This window comes from Mus caroli, unplaced genomic scaffold (assembly GCF_978045245.1).
Source record: "Mus caroli unplaced genomic scaffold, Mus_caroli_1 scaffold_1, whole genome shotgun sequence".
In the NCBI taxonomy this organism is placed as follows: Eukaryota; Metazoa; Chordata; class Mammalia; order Rodentia; family Muridae; genus Mus; species Mus caroli.
This window is the reverse complement of record NW_028227256.1, coordinates 159,621,809-159,649,638: the sequence shown is the minus strand read 5'-3', so window position 1 is coordinate 159,649,638 and position 27,830 is coordinate 159,621,809. Positions and strand designations below refer to the sequence as shown.

General features: G+C 40.9%; 1 protein-coding gene across 5 annotated transcripts in view; it reads left to right on the top strand.

The window, feature by feature from the left end:
- Positions 1-27,830, top strand: part of CUNH1orf105 (chromosome unknown C1orf105 homolog) — an 89,726-nt gene that overhangs the window by 26,988 nt on the left and 34,908 nt on the right. For 3 of the 5 annotated variants that reach the window (XM_021158850.2, XM_029481746.2, XM_085842506.1), the window contains exons 5-7: positions 2,451-2,518; positions 5,458-5,516; positions 12,537-12,678. In XM_021158850.2, coding sequence (XP_021014509.2) covers positions 2,451-2,518; positions 5,458-5,516; positions 12,537-12,678 — 269 coding nt within the window. Of the gene's footprint in view, positions 1-2,450; positions 2,519-5,457; positions 5,517-12,536; positions 14,364-27,830 lie in introns of those variants that run through there. The other 2 variants (XM_029481745.2, XM_085842508.1) reach the window with 2 other exon arrangements.

The following is a 27,830-nucleotide window of genomic DNA, read 5'->3' as shown; positions in this document are numbered from 1 at the left end:
ACTAGGAAGAAACAGGAACATACTTAAGATATCTATATAGGCTCTGATTTGGAGGACAGAGTAAGACACCCAAGAACAGAAAACAAAAATAAACATAAATGCGTGAGATTATATAACAAGCTAAAACCCCAAACAACAAAAGAGCAGAGTGAAGAGACAGCTGTAGAACGGGCAGGTTGTGAACTACTCTTTTGCAAAAGGCTAATGTCTGGAATATATAAGGAACTTAAATTTTCAATAATTAAAAAAATCCACATATAGAATGAGAGAGAAATTGAAATGAGCAAATTTATGGGAGAAAACTCTACTTTAGTAGGAAGTCAAACACACAATCATCTTCTGATTAGAATAATTATCAAAAAGTCCCTAAGTAACAAATACTGGCAAAATCTGTGAGGGAATGTTTGTATATTGGTGATAAGGGGAGGGAATTAGTCATTATGGAGAACAGCACAGCACGGTAGCTCCTAAAATACTCCAAGTAGGACCTCTACATGACCTAACCATTCATCTTCTATTATATAGCCAAGGAACCGATGCCAGCTTATCAACAAGGCATTTGAGCGTGCTCGCTGATTACCATGTTATTCACAATAACTAAGATACGTGTCCAACCTTGAGGCCTGCGAGGCCATGAGAGGATAGAGGATGGGTGGAGAATGCACAGTGGAATATTACTCAGCCACATAAAGCAGAGCATCTTCTCATCAGCAACAAAAACCTGCAGACTGACGTCACTGAGCTAACTAAGGGAGATACGTGAGGTTCCGAAACACACATATTAACTATTTTCTCATACGTAGGATTTTTTCTTAAAAGGCTGATCAGGATGTATAATAGAGATCATTAAAAGCTGGGGCTGGGAAAGGATAAGCTGACTAGTGGGAGCCAATGCATAGATGGGCGTACTGAGTCCTGCAAGTATGAGTCTTTAGCACAGTGGGATGACTGCGGTTCATGGTAACCTATTATTTTATGTGTCCATAGAAATAAGGAGCTGAGGGACTACAAATACAAACCAATGATTTGGAAAGTGTCAAGTGTCAAAGTGAGCTCACTGCGCTAAATAAATTAGTACAAATGTATGTTTGTCACATTGTAAAAACTTGTGTAAGGACAGAGAAATATTTAACTACCCTGATTTAGTTATCATTACACTATACACATATATCAAATTATGACCATAAGTCTGTACACTTACAAGTTTAAGAAAATCAATAAAGGTGGGAAGAGAATGACTAGGTTCACCCTGATGCAATTTGTCTCAGAAACAAAAATGCCATTGTTGGCAGCTTTGGTCTGTGCATCCCCTAGACCCATCCTTGTGTATAAAATACTAGCAGCTTGAGTGAGGGGCTTTAGAACAAGGCTCATGCAACTCTGCAGGTGGTCGATAGTTCTCTGCCCCACCCTCTGTGGAGCACAGCCAATCATAGATGAAATTTTGGAAAGTGACAAGGTCTTTTTCTGGCATCATCTCTTGCCTCTCATGTGTCTAGAAATCTCCCCTCCTATGTTCTCATTGAAGTCCTTGCTACCCTCACTGTCTCCAGGTACTCCTGGTCTCCTGGTCATCCTGTCTCCCATTCTCCCCCCTGCCCTCCATTTTTCCTCAGCCGAAGATTCCGAATAACAATCTGACTAAAACTGGTAGAGTTGGCATTGGCTTTTCTATTTTCAGGCACCTCTAGAGGTACTGGACACCGAACAATTTACAATTTTATTGGCGAGTAGGCCAAAAGAACACCTACACCAGTATTTCTGTAAATGTCACTTCAATGACCTAGGGATAAGCATTTGGTGGGGAGGTGCTGAGTGAATGTGTATTCTCCTTAAAGAACCAGTCTGGAGTGCTGGTGTCAAATCTAAAGCTTAGGGTGTGGTATTTCCTAGCTAGAGAAACCCGTGGCTCTGTACGGATTCTAGTCTGGGTGAAAGGCACACATTTTCAAACATGCTTCAAGCTGTCATCATTTGCTCAGTAATTTAATCTTGAAACTGTCTTAAATGGGCAATGTGGGAGCTAGAAATACAAGCACAGCAGTGTAGAGCTGTATGTAGCACATCTCCTCCTGAAGATGAATGTTGATCAGGAAAGCCAGACATCATTAAGCAAGGAAGTGCACCAAGGTTTTATGAGTGTTCTGTTTTGTTTTTGGTTTTTTTGTTTTACGAGACAGGGTTTCTCTGTATAGCACTGGCTGTCCTGGAACTCACTCTGTAGACCAGGCTGGCCTCAAACTCAGAGAAAGCAGGTCTTTAGACCAGGGGAAGAGAAGCACCAGGAGCCCGCCATGTGTGGAAGGCACAGATGGCTTCCCTGAGAGGGGGAGTGGAGAGTCACAAGAGGATATGTGAACAGTATCAGACACAACTCAGGGTTGCTAAGGTCCACTGTGTAGGTCACAATGTAGTTAAGCCAATGTACTGAATCAGGCTTTCTTTCTCAGGTACAGCCAAAAATGTTCATAATACCCGACCATCAGAAACCATCCTCCCAGAATTCTGTGAATCACAGGTGAGTCAAAGATGTAAACTGGGCTATAAGGTAAGTTCTGGTTCTAACTCTTTGGGACACAGGATTCGGACTGAAAGGACAGTAAACAAAACACCTGGAGGGTGAAATTCATAGTGCTTTTAACTTCTGTTGAAATGGAGTCACACTTCATAAAGAAGTTACTCCACTTCTGTACGTGAGTGACTATTTAAGTTACTATTAGCACAACCTTCCTTTCCACCAACGTAAGAACAGTCCAAGGAGTAGGGGAGGAAATGTCTTCCTCACCCTCTGGCAGATAACCATTCTCCTGTAGATGATATATATCTGATTCACAACATATGAGTGACAGCACATGATTTCCTGACTTCCAGGCATCCTCTGTCACCTACCAGCAGCTCAAATCCTGTTTATGCTTTCGATTGTCGTTTGCAGCAGTGCAACAGAAACATAACAGAATACAACCACAGAAGGAAAGTCTAGTCAAATCGCAGGTAGCAAGGTTCTTAAACCTTTTTCCTGTGTTTGCCTTTTAGCCATAAAGAATTTACTTCTTACTTTATCTTTTAAAACTCTAGGAAGAGCATGGAAGGAGTTGAGGGCGTGTGTGTGTGTGTGTGTGTGTGTGTGTGTGTGCGCGCGCGCGCGCACACGCAAATGTTCTCATTATGAAAACTTCAATTAAAAAAAAAACAGACCCAAATATGATGCTATGCATGTATGAAAAAATCATAAGAAAACTCATTGTTTTGTAACTAAAGCAACAATAATAAGAACAACAGCAAATATGGACTCGCTCTGGCTCAGGCATCAATATTCTGAAAGCCTTATGATAGACCATGGAATGTGAGCATAGAGTCCCCTTCACAAAGGAGTTATATAGGGCCCCAAGGCAACATTTAATTCTCTCCCTTATATATAGAAAAAGATGGGAAAAGCTAATTGGTCTTTCTGTAACCCTATGTGGCTCGGAAGCAAGTGTTCTGATTGCTTTTACAACATCACAACCTTTTGTTCCAGACTGCAACACAGTCCGGTGCACTGACATGGTGTACCAGTGCTGGCTTGGGTACACAAAGGCCATGGAGGAAACACGTGTCCCGGCAGTCCAAGTTCCAACACTAATAACATTTACTCATACTTTTTTATCATGATAAAAGTAATTCTGATAAATACTCTTTGCAAACTTTAAATAGGGATCTCTGAATCAATGCTTTCTGAGCAAAAGTGGGTTCTTCTGCGCAGAGACATTGAATCCTGTTACCCTGGCCTATTCAGAAAGTTTTGCACTTTGAGTAAAGCACTTAATCCCCAAATCATTCATTGCTTTTATTTTAAGCAAATCTTTCCTGTTCCTTTAAACTGTGGCTAAAAATGGATTGATCTTAAATTTCTCCCAAACCTTTGGTTTTGGTTTCATTTTCATCATAATGAAAGAAAGCCTAACACTTCAATTTGATACCTCCTTAGAGTGACTGTAAAATATGGACTTGGCTCTGTTTGCTGCTTATAAAATCTCTACACTTTTTAACTGTCACCACACATATAGCCAGTGACACTGTCCCCATCGAAACAATTCCCTTTCCCCTATTAAAAAGATATATTTTATCTTCATGTTTGTGTATGTCATGGGGAATGGGGGGGTTGCACCTGCAGAGATGAAAAAGTCTTTGAATAGTCGGGAACTGAAGTATGTGAGCCCAGCATAAGAACAGGGAACTGATCCGGCTCCTCTGGAAGAAGCAAGCCTTCTTAATCACCAAGCCTTCTCCCCAGCCCTCCTGCTTCTAAGTGATTTTAACTGGAGCCACCACAAGAGCTAATAGTTGATGAATGTAAGGAATGAAGGAGAGAGGAAGACAGAAAGGGTGGAGACACACATTCTTATGTGTTGAATGGTAGAACACACAGATCTTAAACTATTCATTCCTGAAAGTACTGCCGATTGCATGCGCAGTATGGACAATGGATGGATTTTGCGTCCTTTTTACTTCACCTCAGTGAGGCCTCCAGTGACAATTGAATTAAAACTTGTTTAGGCCAGCCATATATTTTGGTAACAAAGCAACCTCAGAAGATCTTTTTGGAAGTGGACACATTAAAATGTAGAGCTAGCCTTCTACATTGGTTCTCAGCCTTCCAAATGCTATGGCCCTTTAATACAGTTCCTCGGGTTGTGGTGACCTACAAGCATAAAATTAATTCATTTTATTACTGTTATGAATTGCAGTAGAAATATCTAATATGCAGGATATCTGATATGCCATCTCCAAAGGGGTCATGACCCATAAGTTAAGAAACATTGCTGGCAAGTTCATCAAATAGTAACAAATTGTAAGTCTTGAGGAATTAAGCAGTTTAGCTCAATCTAGGATGTTTTGGAATTGAATGTATTTGGAGTAAGGGTCACCCCCACAGCCTTGCTGGGACAGAGGAATGGAAACATCACAAAGTCTCTAACTAAAATGTTTCCTTAGTTTTGATTTTCAAGGGTAAATTGACTGAATTGGAAGATTTCTTACTTTTTATGAAAATTAAATATTTCAAGCTGGGCAGTGGTGGCACATGCCTTTAATCCCAGCACTTGGGAGGCAAAGGCAGGCGGATTTCTGAGTTTGAGACTAGTCTAGTCTACAGAGTGAGTGCCAAGACAGCCAGGGCTATACAGAGAAACCCGGTCTCAAAAAAACAAAAGAAAAAAAAATCCTAAATCCTTACTAGTTTTAGACTCTACATGTTCTTATAGTAGAATAATATATGTTTAAATAAAGGTTTTATCAAAACTCACGAGGGTACTACTGAGGAAAAGCTCCTGAGAGTAAATGGTGTTTGGACAGTTTAGTCTCTTGCCCTGGTGCAAGGCCACGGTGCACCTCACCCTGCTCTCTGTATAAAGACCCAATTCTCTTTCATTAGACTCTAACCAACTGATGCATGCGTTCTCTTGATTCTTCCATCAGAGAGGTGAGCCTTCATTCGCAAGTGCAGCAGTTAAACTCCTACAATGATATTCCAACAGGTATGTTGTCTTTTAGAGTAAGTACTTCTGGTGTAATGCCTACTCTGCTTGGAGCCAGAGAATGGAAGACATAGTTTCTATGATGCCTCTTAAATTTTTCTAAGCAAATTCCATTCTCTGTCCCTTTTTTATTTTGCATATTGTCTTTTGAAGTGTTGTGATTGTTACATAGCCTCCTCCTCCTTCTCTTCTTCCTCTTCCTCCTCTTCCTCTTTTTCTTCCTCCTCTTCTTCCTCCAGCTCACTCTGTCCTTTCCAAGGGTCTCACATGTTTTCATGTCATGTTTTCCCCCAAAGCTCCCTTAGGTCACCTTTGCCTCTGAGAGGGTACCCCCCACCCAAAGAACCCACACACACACCCTGGGGTATCAAGTCTCTACAGTATTATGCACATACTATCCCACTGAGGCCAGACAAAGCAGTCCTGTGCTTCATATATGCTGGAGGCTTCAGACAAGCTCTTTGGCTGGTGGCTCAGTCTCTGGGAGATCCCAGGGTCCAGGTTAGTTGACACTAACTTCCAATGGGGTTGCCATTTCCTTCAGTTCTTTCAATCCTTCCCCTAACTCTTCCATAGGGGTCCTGATCTCTATCCAATGCTTGGTTGTGAGTATCTGCATCTGTCTCAGTCAGCTGCTGGATAGAGCCTCTCAGAGGACAGCCATGGTAGACTCCTGTGCACAAGCACAACATAGCATCAGTAATAGTGTTAGGGATTGGTGCCTGCCCATGGGATGGATCCCAACTTGGGCCAGTCACTGGTCTGCTATTCCTTCAGTTTCTGCTCCATTTTTGACCTGCATTTCCTTTAGACAGAAGCAGTTTCAGGTTGAAAGTTTTGTGGGTGGGTTGGTGTCCACATCCCTCCACTGGGGGTACTGTATGGCTACTGGAGGTGGTATCTTCAGGTTCCATATCCCCCACTGTTGTGCATTTCAGTTAAGGTTACTCACATTGAGTGCTAGGAGCCTCCCCACATCCCAAGTCTCTGGAACTTCCTAGAGATTCCCCCCAGCGCCCACCCCTGGCAGCTGTGTATTTCCCTTAGTTCTCTTGGCCCTCTGGGCCTCTCTCCTGGCTCTTCTCATACTTGATCCTGCCCCCCATTCCCCTCCCCCTTCCCACTTACACCAATGTCCCTCCCTCTCTCTGCCTTCCATGACTATTTTGTCTCTCCTTCTAAGTGGGATTTAAGCATTCTTGCTTGGACCTTCCTTGGTTAACTTCTTAGGGTCTGAGGGGTATATCATGAATATTCTGTACTTTTTGGACAACATCCACCTATCAGTGAGTACATACCGTGCATGTCTTTTTGGGTCTGGGTTACCTCACTCAGGATGATATTTTCTAGTTCCATCCATTTGCCTGAAAAATTCGTGATGCCCTTGTTTTTAATAGCTGAAAAGTATTCCAGGTGTAAAGGAACCAAATTTTCTGTATTAATTATTTTGTTGAGGAATAGATAGGTTGCTTCCAGTTTCTGGCTATTATGAACAAGGCTGCTATGAACACAGTGGAACATGTGTCCTTGTGATATAGTAGAGAGTTTTTTGGGTATATGCCCAGGAGCAATGTAGCTAGATGTGTTGGTAGAACTATTTTCAGTTTTCTGAGGAATCGCCATATTGATTTCCAGAGTGGTTGTACAAGTTTGCAGTCCACCAGCAATAGAGGATTGTTTCCCCTTCTCTACATCCTTGCCAGCATGTACTATCCCTTGAGTTTCTGACTGGTGTAAGGTGGAACCTCAGGGTCATTTTGATTTGCATTTCCCTGATGATTAAATGTACTGAATTAAGTGCTTCTCTACCATTCAAGATTCCTCTATTGAGAATTCTCTGTTTATCCCTGTATCCATTTTTAATTGTTTAATTGGGTTATTTGGTTTTTTGAAGTCTAACTTTTTGAGTTCTTTGTGTATTTTGAATACTAGCCCTCTGTCAGTTATAGGGTTAGTGAAGATCTTTTCCCAATCTGTAGGCTGCCATTTTGTCCTATTGATATTGTCCTTTGCCTTACAGAAGCTTTTCAGTTTCAAGAGGTCCCAATTTGTCAATTGTTGATCTTAAAGCCTGAGCCATTAGTATTCTGTTGAGGAAAATCTCTACTGTGCCAATGCTTTCAAGGCTCTTTCCCACTTTCTCTTCTATTAGATTCAGTGTATCTGGTTTTATGTCGAGGTCCTGGATCCACTTGGACTTGAGTGACAAATATCGATCTATTTACATTGTTCTACATGCAGACTGCCAGTTAGACCAGGTTCATTTCTTGAAGATGCTTTTTCTCCACTGTACAGTTTTGGCTTCTCTGTCAAAAATTAAGTGTCCAAAGGTGTGTGAGTTTATTTCATGGTCTTTGATTCTATTCCATTGATCAACCTGTCTGTTTCTGTACCAATACCATGTGGTTTTTATCACTACTGCTCTGTAGTCCTGCTTGAGGTCAGGGATGTTGATTGCCCCAGAAGTTCTTATATTGTTCAGGATTGTTTTTAGCTATCCTAGGTTTTTTGGTTTTCCATACGAAGGTGAAAATTGCTCTTTTGATGTCTGTAAAAAAAAATTGTGTTGGAATTTTGATGGGAATTGCATTGAATCTGTAGATTGCTTTTGGTAAATGGCCATTTATAACTATGTTAATCTTATTGATCCATGAGCATGGGAGATCTTTCCATCTTCTGAAGTCTTCTTAGATTTCTTTCTTCAGGAACTTGAAGTTCTTGTCATACAGATCTTTCACTTGCTTGGTTAGAGTTACACTGATATTTTATATTATTTGTGGCTATTTTGAAGGGTGTTGTTTCCATAATTTCTTTCTCAGTCCATTTGTCATTTGTATAAAGGAGGGCTACTGATTTGTTTGAGTTAATTTTATATCCAGCCACTTTGCTGAAGTTGTTCATCAGCTGTAGAAATTATCTGGTAGAATTTTGGGGGCCACTATTATATCATCTGAGTATACTGATACTTTGACTTCTTCTGTACCAATTTGTATCCCCTTGATCTCTTTTTGTTGTCTTATTGTTCTAGCTAGAACTTCAAGTAGTATATTGAGTAGATAAGGAGAGAATGGGCAGCCTTGTCTTGTCCCTGATTTTAGTAGGATTACTTCAAGTTCCTCTCCATTTAATTTTATGTTGGTGATTGGTTTGTTGTATATTGCTTTTATTATGTTTATGTATATGCCTTGAATTCCCAATCTCCCCAAGACTTTTAACATGAGGGGGTGCTGGATTTTATCAAAGACTTTTTCAGTGTCTAGTGAGATGATCATGTGATTTTTTTTCTTTGACTTTGTTTATACAGTCGATTACATTGATGCATTTTCATATATTGAACCATCCCTGCATCTCTGGGATGAAGTCTACTTGATCATGGTGAATGGTGTTTTTGATGTATTCTTGGATTAGGTTTCTGAGAATTTTATTGAGTATTTCTATGTCGATGTTCTTAAGTGAATTTTGTCTGAGTTTCTCTTTTCTTGTTGGGTCTTTGTGTGGTTTGGGTATCAGGGTAACTGTGGCCTCATAGAATAACTTAGGTAGTGTTCCTTCTGATTCTATCTTGTGGAATCGATTACAGAGGACTGGTATTATCTCTTCTTTTAAAGTCTGGTCAAATTATGCACTAACATCATCTGTCCCTAGGTGTTTTGCTGTTGTTGGTGGTGGTTAGTTGGTTGGTTGGTTGGTTTTTTTTTCTTTGGATTTGGGGGTTTTAAATGACTGCTTCTATTTCCTTAGGGGTTGTGGGACAGTTTAGATAGTTTACTTGATCTTGAATTAACTTTGGTACGTAGTATCTGTCAAGAAAATCATCCATTTTGTTGATTTTCCAGTTTTGTTCAGTATAAGCTTTTGTAATAAGTCCTGGCTATTTTTTTCTGTTGTTATGTCTCCCCTTTCGTTTCTGAATTTGTTAATTTGGATACGGTCTCTGTACTGTTTAGTAAATTTAGTTAAGGGCTCATCATCTTGGTGCTTTTCTCAAAGAACCAGCTCTTGATTCTTTTGATTCTTTGTTTCTAATTGGTTCATTTCAGTCCTGAGTTTGACAGTTTCCTGCTGTCTATTCCTTTTGGGTATGTTTGATTCTTTTTGTTCTGGGGTTTTTAGGTGTGCCATTAAGTTGCTAGTATGAGATCTCTCTAATTTCTTTATGAAGGGAAAATTATTTATGAGTTTCCTCTTAACACTACTTTCATTGTGTCCATAAGTTTGGGTATCTTGTGCTTTCATTTTCATTGAATTTCTTTATTTTCTTCTCTAACCAAGTTATTATTTAATAGAGAGTTGTTCAATTTCCGTGAATATGTGGGCTTTCTGATGGTTCTGTTGTTGCTGAAGTGCAGCCTTAGTCTGTAATGATCTGATAGAATGCAAGGGGTCATTTCAATCTTTTGTCTGTTGAGGCTTGTTTTGTGTCCAATTGTATGCTCAGTTTTGGAAAAGGTACACTGAGGTGCTGAAAAGAAAGTATATTCTTGTGGTTTTGTGAAATGTTCTATAGATATCTGTTAAATCCAGTTGGTTTATAACTTCTGTTAGTTTCATTGTGTCTATGTTTAGTTTCTGTTTTGATGACCTGTCCATTGGTGAGAGTTGGATGTTGAAGTCTCTCACTATTATTGTGTGGGTTCAATGTGTGTTTTGAGATATAATAAAATTTCTTTAATGAATGTGGGTACCCTTGCATTTGGGGCATAGATGTTCAGAATTAAGACTTCATCTTGGTGCATTTTTTCCTTTGATGAGTATGAAGTGTCCTTCTCCAACTCTTTTGATTACTTTTGGTTGTCTATTTTATTAAATATCAGAATTGCTACTCCAGCTTGTTTTGTGGGACCATTTGCTTAGAAAACCTTTTTTCCAGGCCTTTTCTCTGAGTAGTGTCTATCTTTGTTGATGACGTGTGTTTCTTGTATACAACAGAACCATGAATCCTATTTATCTATCTAGTCTGCTAGCCTATGTCATATTATTGGTGAACTTAGTCTAATGATGTTGAGAGATATTAATGATCAATTATTATTAGTTCCTCTTATTCTGTTGTTGGAAGTGGTGCTGTGTGTGTGTGTGTTTCTCTTCTTTTTGGGTTTGTTGTGAGATAATTAATTTTTTGTGTTTTCTTAGGTATAGTTACCCTCCTTATGTTGGCATTTAATTTCTAGTATCCTCTGTAGGGCTGGATTAGTAGAAATATACTGTTTAAATTTGGTTTTGTCATGGAATAGTTTGATTTCTCCATCTATGGTGATTGACAGTTTTGTTGGGTATAGTAGTCTGGACTGACATCTGTGGTCTTTTAGGGTTTGCAGGACATCTGTCCAGGACTTTCTGGCTTTTAGGGTCTCTGCTGAGAAGTCAGATGTAATTCTGATAGGTATGTCTTTATATGTTATTTGGCTTTTTTCTGTACTGCTTTTAAAATTCTTTCTTTGTTCTGTACATCTAGTCTTTTGATTATTATGTGGTGGGAGTATTTCCTTTTCTGGTCCAATCCATTTGGTGTTCTGTAGGCTTTTTGTACATTTATAGCCATTTCTTTCTTTAGGTGAGGGCATTTTCCTCTATGAATTTGTTCAAGATGTTTTCTGGCCCTTTAAACTTGGAATCTTCACCCCTTCTATTTCTACTATTCTTAGGTTTGGTCTTTTCATCGTGTCTCAAATTTCTTGGATGTTTGGGGTTAGGAACTTTTTATACTTGGCATTTTCTTTGACTGGTATATCAATTTCTTCTATGGTTTCTTCTATGCCTGAGATTCTTTCTTCCATCTCTTGTCTTCTGTCGATGATGCTTGTGTCTGTAGTTCCTATTCTCTTTCCTAGGTATTGCTTGTATTTCTAGTTTAGGTCTTGTACCACTTTTGTTCATTTTCTTCACCTGTTCGACTGTGTTTTTCTGTATTTCTTTAAGGGATTTATTTGTTTCCTCTTTAAGGGTTTCTACCTGTTTGACTGTATTTTTCTGCACTACTTTAGGGGAAATATATCATCTTTAAAGGCCTCTATCATCTTCATGAGATGGGATTTAAGGTCAGAATGTTGCTCTTCAGGTACTTTAGGATATTCAGGGATATTCAGAGCTTCCTGTAGTAGGAGAGTTGTGTTCTGATGATGCCAATTATATTGGCTTCTGTTGATTATGTTCTTGTGCTTGCCTTTCACCATCTGACTGTCTCTGGTGTTAACTGGCCTGGGTGTCCTAGATTGGAGCAGGCCTCTCAGGAGGCAAGTAGAGCTGTGTGTCCTGGGTTAAAACAGGCCTCCTGGGAGACAGGCAGAGCTGTGGGGTGGGGCTGGGGGAATGGGAGAGCTGACCCATGGAGAGTGTACGTGGAGGTTCAGACAGGAGGGGAGATGGTGCTCCAACAGAGCACAGGAGAGAACCCACATCTGCTGGGTTCTGTGGGGGTCCCAGCTGGTGTGGGGGTTGGGTGGGGTCTCACCTGTGTCCCTGGTTAGAGCAGTCCTCCTGGGAGGCAGACAAGGCTGTGGGGTATGGAGAGTAGCAATGTAAACCTTTTTAAAAAAATATCAAATCGCAGTTGAAGAAGAGGTCAAGATGGTAAAGATTGAATTATTCACATCATGGAGTATCTTTTGAAATATTAAATGCTTTTCCAGCTGTAGCCTTTTTGTAAGATCACGGCTGTCTGTTTTTTTTTCAAAGAACAGACCTATGTATTCATGTGTCTTGGAACAGTCTCCTTAGAGCTGAACCTTCTTTTCCCTTGAGCTAATACTACAATGCCAGTTATATTTTATTTTCAATTTAAATTTAATTGGCAATATTCTTAACACTTGGGTGTTATTTCTAAATTTTACTTGGCATTTTCAATCAGATTTATAAAAGTCTAAATGTTGTTGCCATGAGATGGTTCTATTAAAAGAAATTCTTATGTGAATTTTGAGTATGCTAAGGCTAGAGGAGCCTTTGGTGGCCCTTGGTTATTTTGTGTATTTGTGAGAACAGTCTATAAGCCTTTATTTCTCTGTTATTCTTCACACTGTCTTCCAGAAAGCATTAGCTACAGACTGCCCATCATAGGTCCTAGGACTGCCGTCTTCCACAGGCTGCTGTCAGGTGCCTATGAAACTCCTCGGGATACTCAACACTGTGCCTTTCCCAGAAAGAAAGGAATGAGCAAGACAGTGAAGCAGTAAGTGAGTGGCCAGAGCTCATTACCCCCAAACACTCAGGGACAAGGCCACCTCTCCAAGCCAGTTTCTGACACTGGTGCCTTCCCCTAATCGTGTATCTCCCAAAAGATGAGTCACTTTTTCCTTCCCATGTGCTGCTTTTCTAGCTCTTACCACTTCCTCCTAAAGATAACATGGTTTACTTTACATAACTATAAAGACTTATTGACTAACAAAGAACATGCTTAGTGTACCTCATGTTGTTTTGCTGAAATTTTTAATGCATGTTACATTATAATAAATGGCAGCCTTTTTATAAGTCATGGATTTTTCCATGTAAGTCGTTTAGCCCATTCCTTCAGGTAGGGGGACCAGCGATGACTCCTTGAGCCCCCTGTGACTTCATCCTATTCACAATAAGGGAGAAAAATCACCTTTTTTTCTCTATCAGTTTATTTTATAGCAAATAGGGGACACTATGATGTAATAACTAGAAAGTGACAAATGCTTACTTATTGCAAACTGTGGTCACAGGAACTACACCCTACATTGCCTATTTTACTTCCTTACATGTTGATCAGGTGTTCAGCTAATCTTTGCTTAATCATATCCAGGCCTTGCTTGAATTTTATAATTAAGTTATTTTATATGAAACACATGCTTTCTGGTCTTCGCTGATCTATATGAACATAATGTGTGCGATGCAAAGGAAAATTCCAAGTTAACAAATATTATTTATTTGGTCATGTATTTTATGAGCCAAATTTCATGAGGTTTCATAAAAACAAACAGACAAACAAATGCCCTTCTGTTTCTGAGGAAGCAACTGCCTAGTGGAACCCCAGACCCTAAGCATATGCTAGACCAACCTATAAGACAGCCTCTGTGCTGATTGTTTTTTAAAGAATGAAGCTAAGAAATCTCAGATCAATGAACCAGTGTCCAAATTTAACTCAACAAAAACAAAGAAAAGAAAGACAAAACCTGTTTTGTTGTCTTATATTTGTGGTAGGCTATGAATCTTGTTTCCACTGCAGTTGGAGTTTCAGAACTTCAAACGTAGTCCCCATGACTTCTATCATTTCAGGCAATTGTCTAGCACAGAAAAGCTTTTCTTTGTTGTTGTTTGTTTATGCTGACTTCAGTGAAAGGACTTGGGGTGCCTACACCCATGAATTAGGGGAAATAGTTCCCTCATGCACAGTTATTTGAGGTAATGTAAGCACTGTGTAGCTTAGGGGATAAAGTGCTGCTAAAATCTCACTAAGATGGCCTTATCTAGAACACCCCAAAACTACATCATTAAGAATAGCATTTTGGTATTTGTCATTATTTTGACAGTGGGTGCTATGATTTAGATCTTAAATCCCCATAATGGCCACATAGTAAAGACCTGACCACTAGCGTATGACACCACCAAGGGGTAGGATAATTTCTAAGAAATGGAGCCAAGGATAGGTGATCCGTCTCACCTATATCATACTTTGATTCCACTGTACTGTGGAAAGTTATATCATTTGGGGACATGCTCTGAATGGAATAATGGAACTCTGTCCTGCTCGCGCCTCCTCTCCCCATCCCTTTCTTCCTCTTCCTCTTTCTCCCCCTTGGCATGTTCCTTACACTATTTGGTCTTGGAAACATTTTACACTCTTTAATAATTAAGAATCCTAAAGAAGTTTCAAATGGGAGCTATATTTGTTGATATCTACCACAACGGAAATTAAATTTAAAAAACACTTTTAAAAATAATTTTTGAAGCACATTCATTTGGTGTCAGAATATTTAAATTATCACATTTCACTTAGTCTTGGGAAAACTCCTACCATATTTGAGGAAGAAAAATAAAAGTGTCTGTGTGTGTGAGTGTGTGTGTGTGTTATGTGAATAATCATGATATTGAGAGCTCAAAAGGACTTCAAAGGCCGAAAGTTTTCAAGTCGACATTTTAAGACTTCAGGTCTGCAACATATCACTTGCATCTCCAGGTCTCCGGGAAAGGGATGATAGAGTAGTTTAACTTATGCCCAAAGTAATGTGGTCCCTCGGTAGATGACTTAGAGAGAAGGCAATTCCAGGTTAATGTATAGCATCATCTTCCCTTTACGACAGATGAGCTTTGTAATTTTTCTCAGCTAGTGTCCCAGTGAGAACAGACGTTTGGCTCCCTCAGCACTGTCATGTTTCCATTTGCATCTGAGTGTTTGCTGATTCACATTTTAGTTTGTAGGAAATTTCCCAGAACCTAAGGCCCAAACCTGACTTCTTAGGGTCCCAGCATACTAGTGATGACCTCAGTGGTATTGCTAAGTAGCCAATCAAGAAGAGTTTCGTTGTTACTATGTTCCTACAATCAAATCCTGGAGAGTAATAGCACTAAGTGCAGAATGCCCCGAATTGAGATTCCACCTCTAACACATCTTCATGCATGACTAACCCACTGCTTCCATTTAAATTCAAACCTGCAAAGAGATCTGCAGATCTACTGTGTGGCTTTTCTATATCAGTAGTAAACTTATTTAAAATAAATCATCTTACCAATATCATACTTTGCTTCCACTGGGTTGTGGGAGGCAAATGGTTGACTGTGTCCCTATTGGCTTAATTGCCTCTCCCTTAGAGGCAATAGTCTGAGCCTGTTGTTATCCCACCTCCTGACCATTCTTAAGAATCATCCAAAAAGCTACCATGAATAGGCCAAGCACTGTCCTCACTTGGAGTAATGTTACTCCTGTGTCAGAGTTGTGTGTGGTCCAGATTAAACTTGAAAAATGGATAATCTTGAACAGATGTTTTTATTTCAGAGCAAAAGCCTGATTTTTACTTAAAAAAAAAAAACTCAAGTAAAAAATCTACAGATGTTAGTCCTAACCATTTTTTTCTTACCTCCTCTCATGCCAACAGGGAATTTAAAAACCAGTCAATCTGCATAATTCCCTTATGTTAGGAATGGAAAGAAATGCTGAATTTGGCAAAATCCATGCTGTACTGTCTCTCCGGCGGTGTTTTATGTAATGCACGTTCGTGGTCACACCTGATCCCAATGTTAATTCTGGGGTTCATGGGGCAGGCTTCCACTGCCGTGCTTTCTTGTCAGTGTCACTTGTATTTTTCTCTTGATCACAACTATTGGGTGAGGAGAGGGAGAGGGGGGGGTTGAAACTGTTAGCAAGTTGCTGGCTCCCTGGCCTAAGGGTCTTCCACATGGGCCAGCTTCTGTTCATTATTTTAAACATGCATAACACCAAGTAGTCTCAAAGGCACTCTGTTTCGGTTTCACTTGGTCCAGTTGTCCAGAGCTGGTACTGCCCAACAAAGGAAGAACCATGGGATTGCTATCTCTAAATAAACCTAGGAACAAAGCTACTAAGAATCAAGATGTAGGGGGCTGGAAGCCAGTAAAGTGCTTGACCTGAAAAGATTGGGCTGGCATTCCCAGAGCCCACATAAAAAGCTGGCTGTGGCGACAGGAAGCTGCTCTAGAACTTCCTAACACTGGGAAGGTGGAGACAGGCAGGTCCTTGGGCACTGTGGCCAGTCTAGCCTGCTCAGTGAGTTCCAGACCAGTGAGAGACACTCTCACAAAACAAGACACACGGCACCTGTACATGCCCACACATACACAGACAGAGAACCCCAGGAGGCGGGGTGGAAATGATCAAGATTTAAGTAAGAATGTGCTGCTTGCTGTCATACTGGAGACCATGGGTTCAATCTTGAGGAAGACAGTGAACGAAAGAATAAGCTAACCCATAGAGAAAACTGGGGTGGTCAAGCAGGCCTTCCACCGTATTCTACTTAAAACCAACTTAATTCAGCATTACGTTACACAGCTCTCTTGTAATTCTAATTGTAAATCTGTTCTTTTTTTTTTTTTTAATGTGTAACCTAACAAGGATAACAACATCTCCCGCTGCACTGTATCCCTGCAGGAGCAACCCAGCTATTTGAGATATATTTCAAATAAAGGCAAGTCTATCCCTAGGTTTACTAACTAGCCTGTAAAACCACAAACTAAGCTCCATAAATTTGGAGGTTTGAAAGCAGACTTGGTTAAGTATTAGGATTCTGCCTTTGAAGGAGTTATTTCAATTGAGAGAAATATACACATGTGTGGACTTACGATACACACACACAGTGCATGGAGCATGAGTTACAAGAATGGAACACGCAGCAGTTTCAGCAATAACACTCTCCGTATCACCAGGCACCTGCTGCCTGCACAGGAACAGAGCAGCAATTATTGACCCTCACCCGCAAGGCTGATGGGAGAGAAATAGCTACGTGTTATCACTTGTTCTTTGTGAAGTCTTTGGCAAGACATTCTGTCACCTGGTCAGCCAAGTGCAGAAAAGCCAGGTGAGGCATGGGTGGAGGATAATGGCTATTTCAGGGGAAGTTTACTGGGTTCATTAGCTATTAAGAGCCATTCAGTGGGGATGCCAAGCTGGGGGAAAAAAGCTAGAAACCTTATTCCCTAGATTTGAGGAAAAAATGCAAAAAGAATACAAAATATGTAAAATCAGGAAAAAGATCGTGGTAATATTGGTTAGCTCTAAACAGTGACTGGAGGGCAGAAAATGGCAGAGGGTTTTGCAACCTCCACTCTGACTTTCCTTTTGGACTGTGGACTACTTCAGTGTTTCACTGTCTCAAAAACAGAACCTGGTGAAACAAAAGGCCCTTTTGAAAATGCCAAGAAGCTAATCTAGCTTTGACATTGGAAACCCAATAAACTATCTGGATAATTGTCTTGCTGACACTCCCTCAGACGGACATAACCCTTGAGTTCTATCAAGTTCAGGCAAGTGTCCGGCCCAAAGAATACATTTTATCTCTGGCCCTCAGGAAGTTTTGCCATTGAAAGGCAAGTTCTGGCATCCAACTATAAATGGTTTATGCTAATGCAGTATTTTATAATTGTGCTCGCTCGCTCTCTCTCTCTCTCTTTCTCTGCATCAACTCTGCATCTTGCTCTCTTAACATTAAACAGGACTTATTCATTTATCCTTTCCTAGGGCACTTTACAAAAATTCTTCATTGCACTGACATAGGGGTGCCTGATTTTGCTTGCTATGTATATGTATGTATGTATATATATATATATGTATGTATATATATATATACATATTTGTTGGTTAAGTGTTTATGGCTAGTGATATGACTGCAAACATCCCATTTGGACTCAGCCCATAGTGCCATTCAGGGTGAAATCTAAATCCTAGGCTGTGGCTGTGAAAACCAAACACCCTCATTTTAGACATCCTACTTCCTGAAACATGAGATGAAATTCCATATTTTTTCTCACAATGGTCAAATCCCTAATTCAGTCTCTGTCGTGGCCTTGCCACCAATGGAAGATAATCAGCCATTCTAGTGGGAATTGCGGTTCTTACGGTCTTCCTCTGTAGCTACGTGCATGTTTTGAGACACTGTGCAGCACTGGCTGCTCTGGGAATCAAAAGAGATCTACCTAGCTTTTTTCCCTAAGTGCAGGGATTAAAGGCATGCAGCCCCATCCCCAGTGTGCTGAACTTTTTTTGAAGTCATAGGCATAAGCTTGCATTCTTTAGCTAGATTCCAGACAGTCTCCATCTTTCTGAATCTGAACTTTGTTGCTCACTGGTCCATAGTTGATCACCTGGTCATCTTTCTCCCTGTGATACATTCATAGAAAAGAATAGAATCAGAAAACAAACCCTATGACTCACTTCACAGCACTCCTGTGAGATCAAGAATCCTGAAGGCTCTGTACTTAACCTAGATTAAATGTTAGAAAAATTTACGTATGCAGAGATGCAGAGATAACACGTGATCACTGGCCTATTCCCTCACTGGAACCCACACTCATCTACACTTTGTCACATCTACTCCAACACCATGTTAAAGACACTGACATTTTACACTGAGTGGTACAACTCAAGGCTCCAAAACAAATCTCTTTAACGCATAACACCCCTGTCTTACTTAAGAATTATAAACCAGCCTGTGTTATCTCTCCTTGATCTATATTCAAATTCCTCAATGTGACTATTACAAGTGTTGTTTAATTTCCTTTTCTTGGGGAAGTATAAACAGTATTTATCCCCTCTTCATAAGGCCCCAACCTCAGACCTAGGTATGAGTCCACAAAATTCACTCTGGAGAACCAATGAGTTAGTTTATTAGGCTTCCTTCCAGAGCAGTGAGTGAGGGGTTTGGGGGCAGGATTTGGGTGCCCTTGAAGCAGCCACACTGAAAGATCTGCACCAATTCTTTTTTTTTTTTTTAAAGATTTATTTATTTATTATATGTAAGTACACTGTAGCTGTCTTCAGAAGAGAGCACCAGATCTCGTTGCGGATGGTTGTGAGCCACCATGTGGTTGCTGGGATTTGAACTCTGGACCTTTGGAAGAGCAGTCGGGTGCTCTTACCCACTGAGCCATCTCACCAGCCCCTGCACCAATTCTTGATGATAATTCCCCCATGGCTGCAGAAGGAGGCCACTTTCTGGGCCTTGGCAGCCTATTCCTCTAGCCTCCTATGCACTTAGGTAGAATTTCAGACAATGGGGTGAGAGGACTGGCTAGGTACTCAGCTGAGGGTCCCATGACCCTCACTGCCCTTCCTCTGTGAGAGAGCACCGATTGTCATCAACCTGGGCTTCGATGACCTTTTGCAGGTATGTCCAGCTGAACTCCTGAAGATCTTACATGTCTGATATGGAAGATAGTCCTGTATAACTGCTATCTTCTTTAAAGTCAGATCAAATTGAAGATGGTACATTGTGTATTTGCCTCATTTAACCTAGAACTGTATCTCCAACTTTCCTTCCCACAATATTGACATGTAGAAGAGAGTAAGACAGTTGTTCTGTAAAATGTTTATGGGGTGGGGGTCGGGGGAGGTCATTGAGTCCAAGTGCTTGTCCTCCTAGCCTGACTGCCCAAGTTTGATCCCTGGAACCAAGAGTGGAAAGAGAAATGACTCCCTAACGTTGGCCTCTGTCTTCCACATACATACTATAGTGTGCCCCTACCTGACTACGCATGGGCGCGCGCTCGCGCGCGCACACACACACACAAATAAATAAATAATGCTAAATAAATAATGCTAAAGACCTCTTTAAATAATATCCTTCTTCATGAGACTATAAAGTTATATGTAACTACCAATTAGAACTTCCACGAAGTGTGAAATAACATTCTGACCATGAGTTAACATAGTCATAAGGATAACATCACAGTTGTGACTCCTCTTCCTTCTGTGGGATAGAACTGGCCACACACCAAAGAAGCCAAGTCTCATCTTGTTTTTCCCCCAGGAGGGAAATACCACATGTTTGCTGCAGGCAGAAACCTCCTGGTCCCTGGTCCCTGGTCCCTGGTCCCTGGTCCCTGGTCCCTGGTCCCTGGTCCCTGCTCCCTGCTCCCTGCTCCCTGCTCCCTGCTCCCTGCTCCCTGCTCCCTGCTCCCTGCTCCCTGCTCCCTGTTTGCTCAGCCTGTTAGATACTCAGGCTTACTGGAATATCTCACTTTTTTTTTTTTTTTTTTTTTTTTTTTTGCAACCGGAAGGCAGGGAGGGGTGAGAGGAAGAGGTTGTCATGATAATTGCCTTTAGGTTAAACTAGTCTTGAGAGGGGAAATGGGACTAAGAAGGCCAATAAAATGCCAGAGTTAGCTATCATGTCTTTTACCAGTCAGCTAAGCTTCAGAACCCAGAGTGGAGGAAGGTACATGTGACAACTATGTACATGTGCACTTGAAAGCATAAAGAGCAGCTGTTTATAATATCCATCTATTTACCTGTAGTAAAGCCCAGTGTCTGGACAGGCTTCAAAAAGATGTATACTGCCTGGGGAGGGGAGTCTGCTAAGGGGAAAATAGGTAGCCCAGGGGTTCTTAGTCTTAGGGACCATGTCATGATCTATAGGGAAGGAATATACAATTATTGTGTTCAATGTAAAAATATTTACATACATACTTGAGGGAGGGGAGTCTGCTAAGAGGAAAATAGGTAGCCCAGGGGTTCTTAGTCTTAGGGACCATGTCATGATCTATAGGGAAGGAATATACAATTATTGTGTTCAATGTAAAAATATTTACATACATACTTGAGGGAGGGGAGTCTGCTAAGAGGAAAATAGGTAGCCCAGGGGTTCTTAGTCTTAGGGACCATGTCATGATCTATAGGGAAGGAATATACAATTACTGTGTTCAATGTAAAAATATTTACATACATACTTGAAATTTAGTTCTCATCTTAGTCATATAAAAATAATGAGACTAAATCTGAACAAATTAGTCTTAGCTAGTAAGAGGTACAGAAAATGAATTAGAGCTCAAAACTATTAATTATTTTACATACTAGTATTCTTTTAAGTGGCCCGTGTATATTTTAAAATAACTCATTCAGTTGCAATATTCAGAAACCTTTGGTAAGAATAAAGGAAAGCTGATACTCTGGGGCAGACCTAGTTGCCACAAAAGTGTGACTTTGATCTAAGGTTTTTCTCCATCTTAGTTAATTCAGCATTAACTGAAAATGCACTAAGCAACAGGCATTGTACTGTTTTCATTGTGCAATAATGAGTACAAATATTTTCTACCCTGGAGAAGTGTGTGGTCTAATTGGACAGTAAAGGTGCATTATCAGAGAGTCATAATAAATATAAGAAGTGTTGTAATCAAGGCAGTACAGGGCTATAGAGAGCACTGTCTAACCTGTGTGCAAGGATAGGAATTGATGTCCTGGAAATCCATAAACAAATTTTAAGGAGTACTTGTAATGGATACTTGTATCTGGCTCAAAGGAGCAGGCTATTCAGGGCTGGTGAGGCTCACTGGCTCTGCACTCATGCTAGCTAAAGTCCTGTCTAGATAGTTCACTCTTAGGCCAACAACACACACACAATGCCTTCATCCATAACATCAAGGTGGCAATATAGTACCTAGCTCACAGAATTACAGTGAGGATTAAACGGAATGAGTATTTAAAGCTCCTTTGAGTTAAGTTTCCATTGTTGTGACCAATACCTTAACTCCAACATGACGGAAGAAAAGTTCACTATGGTTTCAGAAGTTTCTATGGTCACTCGGTCTTCTTGCCTATGGTGAGGCAAAGCATCAAAGTTGATAAAAACTGTCCACCTCATGGTAGCCAGTGTCGTATCCCCAACGACCTCACTTCCTCCAAGCAAACTCTGTGTGCTAAAGGTTCTGCCAGATCCCAGCAGCCTACAGAAAAGCCTTCACTTAATCCACAGATCTCTGGGAGAAGTTCTAGATCCAAGCTATACAGCACTGTAGTACATAACTCTAAATTAATATAAAGTATTCACTTTAAATATCCTTTTCCTGGTATATCTGAATTTGTATTTGGAGGGAACTTAATTACAATGCTCCCTATGCTTAGAAATTCCCTTCCTGGGTTGGCACCTATAGGCTCTCGTCATCTATAGGCTACTAGACAAAGGTGATGTCTTAAAATTTTGTCTGGTAACATGTCTTCTTTTTTTTAATTAAAAAAAAAAAAACCTGCACAATATATTTTGATCATGGTTTTCTCCTCTGAAATCTTCTTCACCTCCCTGCCCATTCAGCTTAATGTTTTTCCTCTTTTTCTTAAAAAACTACAAATACAGACACATACACACAAACTCACAAAACTTAAACAAGCAAAAGATCAACAAGACAAATGCCCCCCCTCAAAAGCCAAATGAGACAAAAGTCTACAAAAATACCATTGAGGGCTGGAGAGATGCCTCAGCAGTTAAGAGTCCTGATTGCTCTTCCAGAGTTTCTGAGTTCAGTTCCCAGCAACCACATGGTGGTGGTTCACAACCATATGTAATAAGATCTGATGCCCTCTTCTGGTGTGTCTGAAGACAGCTACAGTGTACTCATAGGTATTAAATAAATAATATTTAAAAAATACCATTGAGTTTTGTTGTGGCCAACTACTGGGGGGGGGGGGTATGGGCCCCACCCTGATGTGTGGTTGGTGTATCCAGTAAGATTCAGTTGGAGAAAACTGCCAATGGCTATCAATTGCAGACAGCTTCTTGGTTAGGAGTGAGATCTCATATCCACTCCCCTTCTCAGTGTTGGGACCCCATCTAGCTTGAAGCTATGTAGGCATTTTTTTTTATATATATAGAGTCTGTCTCTTTAGTCTAGGCTATCCTGGAATTTACTATGAAGTTCAGGTTAACCTCAAATTCATGACAATCCTTCCTCAGTCTCCAACTTAGATTATGAACATGAACCACTCTGCCTAGCTACAAGTTTGTTTTGATGTGTGTGTGTGTGTGTGTGTGTGTGTGTGTGTGTTTAAAAAGAAGGTATCCCAGCTAGATTAAACCTCTAGTATTCACCAAAAACCTAGTAAATAACGGGCATTGCATTGGCTGCTGTTGATATTGTACAACAAAGAACACAACCATGTTCTGTACTTCAGAAGTTGCGCTCCAGTGGATCCACTGTAGGTTAACAGATAGCTATGGTGAAATGTAAGCACTATGATAAAGGCAGTAAAGGGCACTAAGAGAACCTTCTAGCCTGTGCTCATTCATTTATTCACTCATTCAGTCAGCATTTGAGTTCCTCAGATGCATCAGACCCTGTGCTTCATGGTGGGCCTACAAAGACAGTCTTCATGTAATGTTTTGCCTTCACAGCTGACACGCTAATGAAAGACATATGATGTATTACAACACACACACCATGAGTGCTTAAATACTTTGAGAACCCTCCCAGATATGATTAACTCTGACTAGGAAACTGGCAAGGTTTTATTAAGGTAACCAACCTTCTAGCTAGGCCTTAGGAAAAAAATTCCTAAGCTGTCAGCAGTAGGGTGGGAAAATTCCAGAAAGAGGAGGCTGTTTACATAAAGGCTGAAAGTACTCATTGAGAACAATAGATTCAGGGCAAAAGGCACAGAGACTGGTTCGATTTCATTTTGTAAAGATTTTTTTCTGACCTAAGAATCTCATCTGTAGCATTTTTGAAGTGTATCCCCAGCATCAACCTGAAACCTCTCTGTTCGCTGCAGGCAGGCTTCTCTCTTTATCACAACCATAGATGGGTTTCAGGAACCAGGAAGGAATGAAGCCAAGCCTGCCCTTTTAGCTCTTGGCATTCCAGCTCCGGTCCCTTGCTTGTCAGCGTCCCTCCTTCCTGACCCACTTGGCAGCTCTGCTGACTTGGCTTTGAATCTCGTATCTCTGGAGGTTCGTACTAGTCCCCATTCAGAGCATAAATCAGCCAATAACCACTGGGATACATATCAGTCAATCAGATTCTCCTTCCTTTCTGAGATGGTCTTCTTCCGTGTTTCTCTCTTCAGTGAGTTCTCCTCCCATGGCTCGTACCATGGCTCTCCTTCCGTGTCCATCTTACTTTTCATACAAAATGCATGCCACACTTCCCAGTTAATTATCATGTATTACTCAATCGAGCATGCTGTCAATTAAAATATGCAGCATTACTTTATGTGCTAACGAAGAAAAATGTCCAAGATGAGAAATTTAACAAAAGATCCTAAGTAAAGCTAAAAAAAAAAAAACATCAAAAGTCTACATCCATAATATGTAGTTATATACAGACATAATTCCAAAGAGAAACTCTCCAGAGAACAGAAAAGAACATCTTGTGTGTCTCCACCTTGGCACTAAGAAAGAAAGCGGGGAGGGGACTCATTTGAGTATTTCAGTTACAAGCTGTCACTCCAGGGCTAAAGATGGTGCTCAGTGGAGTGCCTACCTAGCTGGTTCAAGTCTGACCACTGGCCTATCAACCAAGAGAAGAGTAAAAAACAGCTAGACACTTATGCAGATGGTAAAATTTATGGTTAGCCTAGGCTACATATCTTCAGTTTAATTTGAAGTGGTCTCAGACTGTCAGGCAGACACGAAAGCAAATCCTCAAAACAAGGGTTTACATGACCCAAACCATAAACTTCTTCCATTAACCACAGGCAAAGCCTTTCATGTCTAACACAGCCAACAACACCAGCCATCCGTGACACTCCATTGTGGAGAAGTTTGGACTATAATCTCTTTTTTGTGTGTTTAAATTATGAGAACAAAACATTGTCTAGTATGAGCATTCCAAAGCTCTAAAGATCAAAGAATGGAGGCTTAGACATTAACAAATCAACCAGAAGAGTGGGATGCTGTTTAGTGCTCCCGGAGCCATCTCTGACTCCCTGACAGGCCAGAACTCTTGTCTGGCAGGTTAGGCTTACACTTCCTGGATGGTATCATTCACTAAATGCCATCCTGGCATCTACAGATATGGTCATAAACTGCTGGAGAGATGAGCCTTGAATCCAGGCAGAACCATCAGAGAGGGCCTAGGCTAGTTCTGGGCTTTGTAACTGGAATTTACAAATGGTGGCTGGGCGTGGCAGTGCACATCTTTAATAGCAATTGGGAAACAAAGATAAGAGGCTCTCTGTGAGTTTGAAACCAGCCTGCCTTGCCTATAGAGAGTGTTCCAGGGCAGCCATAGCTACATAGTGAGCTTCTGTCTCCAAAAAGCTAACAAATTAAACTAAAATATTAAATGCTGCTGAAGATTTTGAGAAGGGGCAAAAAAGTGCCATAAAACATGACCTAGATGAGAAGTATAAAATTCTAGATTTTTCTATGTAGGAACCCCAGGGACTGTCCAGTAAAATGGACCATCTGGAAGGACTATTAACTCTCTTAATATGAACATGGCTCATCCCCTTGCAAAACTCAGGGACCAGTTACTATATCCTCTGAGAAGCCAACTGTCAGCTTTGTTTACAATAGCCCACCCACCTCGAATGCTTCCTCCCTAGTCAGCTTCCTTTAGTCATAGCATTTATCTCTAAAGCTGCCTGAAGTCAGCAGCTAATTGCTAACTTGCTTCTTGCCTTTACCTTGCTAGAAGACAAGGCCCTTGTTCAGCATTATGAACTTAGTCAAAATAGTGCCTGACCCCAACAAATAACACAAGAATGGAAACCTTAATTATTTTAATGTCAGAGAAACCAAATCTCATGACGTGGCATTTACGCCACGCTTTCTTGGGTAATTCTTTTTCTCTGGGGAATTGGTGCAAAGGCTTTTAGTGCCATAGCTCTCAGCCTTCTGCCTACTGTATACACAGTTCTCAGTACACTTGCTGCACTCCGGGGATGTCCCTGTGCCTTTTTATGTCCCTTTATACTCTTCCTCTCTGGGGAAAGTAATGTGCTACCATTAGGAGACCTGTGAGACTACTAATTAAAAACTAAAGAGAAAGAGTGAGAAATAAAAAGAGATTAATGATTTAAGGCAATATTTCTTTAAGTGAGAAGGGGGAAGTGTGCTATTGCCACGGGGGTGGAAGATCTGACTATGGACACACTCCAAGTTTGGGGTCAATTGTGGTACCAGACCTCAAGCACCTGAAGATACCTGCTCTGGTATGAAAATGCACCTACCACCAAGCAATCCGCTTTGACCTTCCACAGCTCTGAGGGGGGAAGCGGCAGGCAGGGAGACACACAGTTTTGGATGGAACTGTGTGAGGCTGAGCAGTCATTACTACAGTGTTCATCATGGCCTGGCACTGTGTTGGAAACTGATGAGACAAAGATGACTAAAGCTTTGTCCTGTAAAACAAAGGTGTCATGGCTGCTGCCCCATGCAAAAATGCTATAAACGGTATCTTCAGTAAGTCCGGAGGATTCTAGTTTAAGAGCAGCTGAGATTGGCATCTCCCTTTGTAAAGGCTGCCCTCGTTTCCTTTGTAAAAGGAGCATCCTGTCTTTCCAGTTCAGGTTGACCTGTTACTTGGGGGTTAGTAATGACTGTGGTGCAGGTGACAGTCAAGGAACTGGTTTCCTGACTCTTGGGACTATGCAAAAGAGGCCAGGGTTACACTCTTGGAGATGAGCAGAAGGAAGTAGGAAGCCACATGAGTTGCGTAAGTGGAGAGAGGAGGAGGAAGAAAGGAGATAGAGAACAGAGGAAGGATGCAGTCAATGCAGTCTCCATGGGGGAATTAACTGCAAATCTCACTGCCTTGTGGCTATCCCCATACTCCTCCACCTAGCAATGAGAAAGCCAGGCTCTGACATTCAGCGAGAAAAGAACGCCTTGGTGTCTGACACTGGTCACAGCTTCTTCCATTTCCTCTGGCCATGTCCACTCACTTCCTTCTCTCCTATGGTCATTATTTTATAAATAAAGTATGGTCTCACTTTATAAAAATGCCTGTTTGGAAATGGGTATGTGATTGAGTGAGGGACTTACACCCTGACTTTATTTCCACAATAACCTAACCTCAGGCGTGTGTCTGAGCCCTGAATGTATAAAATCCTAGGAGAAACTCTTAGGCACTGGGTCATGAACAACTAATAAAGAGACTTTTCAGAGAATCTCCAAAACACTGACATTTCTTTTTAGAAATATTTCCGTTCCTGGTTCTTTAAGCAATATGATTCTTTTGAGATCATGAGAGACAAAGCTGCTTCCCTTTCACTGAAGAAAATTACCACCGTTCAATAACTCCCAAATAGACCTGTAACAACATGGGCCAGAGGAAGCCTAGTCATTTGTTAGTCAAAAAGAGAGTAGGAGGAAGTGGTAGACGGGATTTCAAGGGAAACGGTGTTTTTAGATGACCTACAAATTGGGATAGCAAAATGGCTTAGCTGGCAAAGGTGCTTGCCGCCAGGCTCGATGACCTGAGTTTAGTTTAGTCTTTGAGATCTACATGTGGAATTGATTCCTGAAAGCTGTTCTATAATTTCCACATGTGTGACCACTAATTGCCCCACCCCACCCTCAACTCACACATTGTTTATGGGCACAGGTGCATGGACATGAACTAATTCTCTCTCTCTCTCTCTCTCTCTCTCTCTCTCTCTCTCTCTCTCTCTCTCTCTCTCTCTCTCTCACACACACACACACACACACACACACACACACACACTAAAATGTAGCACAGGAAATTATCTGTAAGTTGACAACCATGAGAAAACGGAAATGTTCAGAGAGATAAAATCATTACACACCTGCATCATAAGACTCCCAGTGACACCGAGATTCTCCATTTGGCTGAAACAGAGCTCCAAAGGCTTAATCATGCCTCTGTCTCTAACTAGCAAGGTACCTGGCATATAGCAGGTGTTTGGGCAAACTTATCATTGAGTGATTGAATAAAAATATT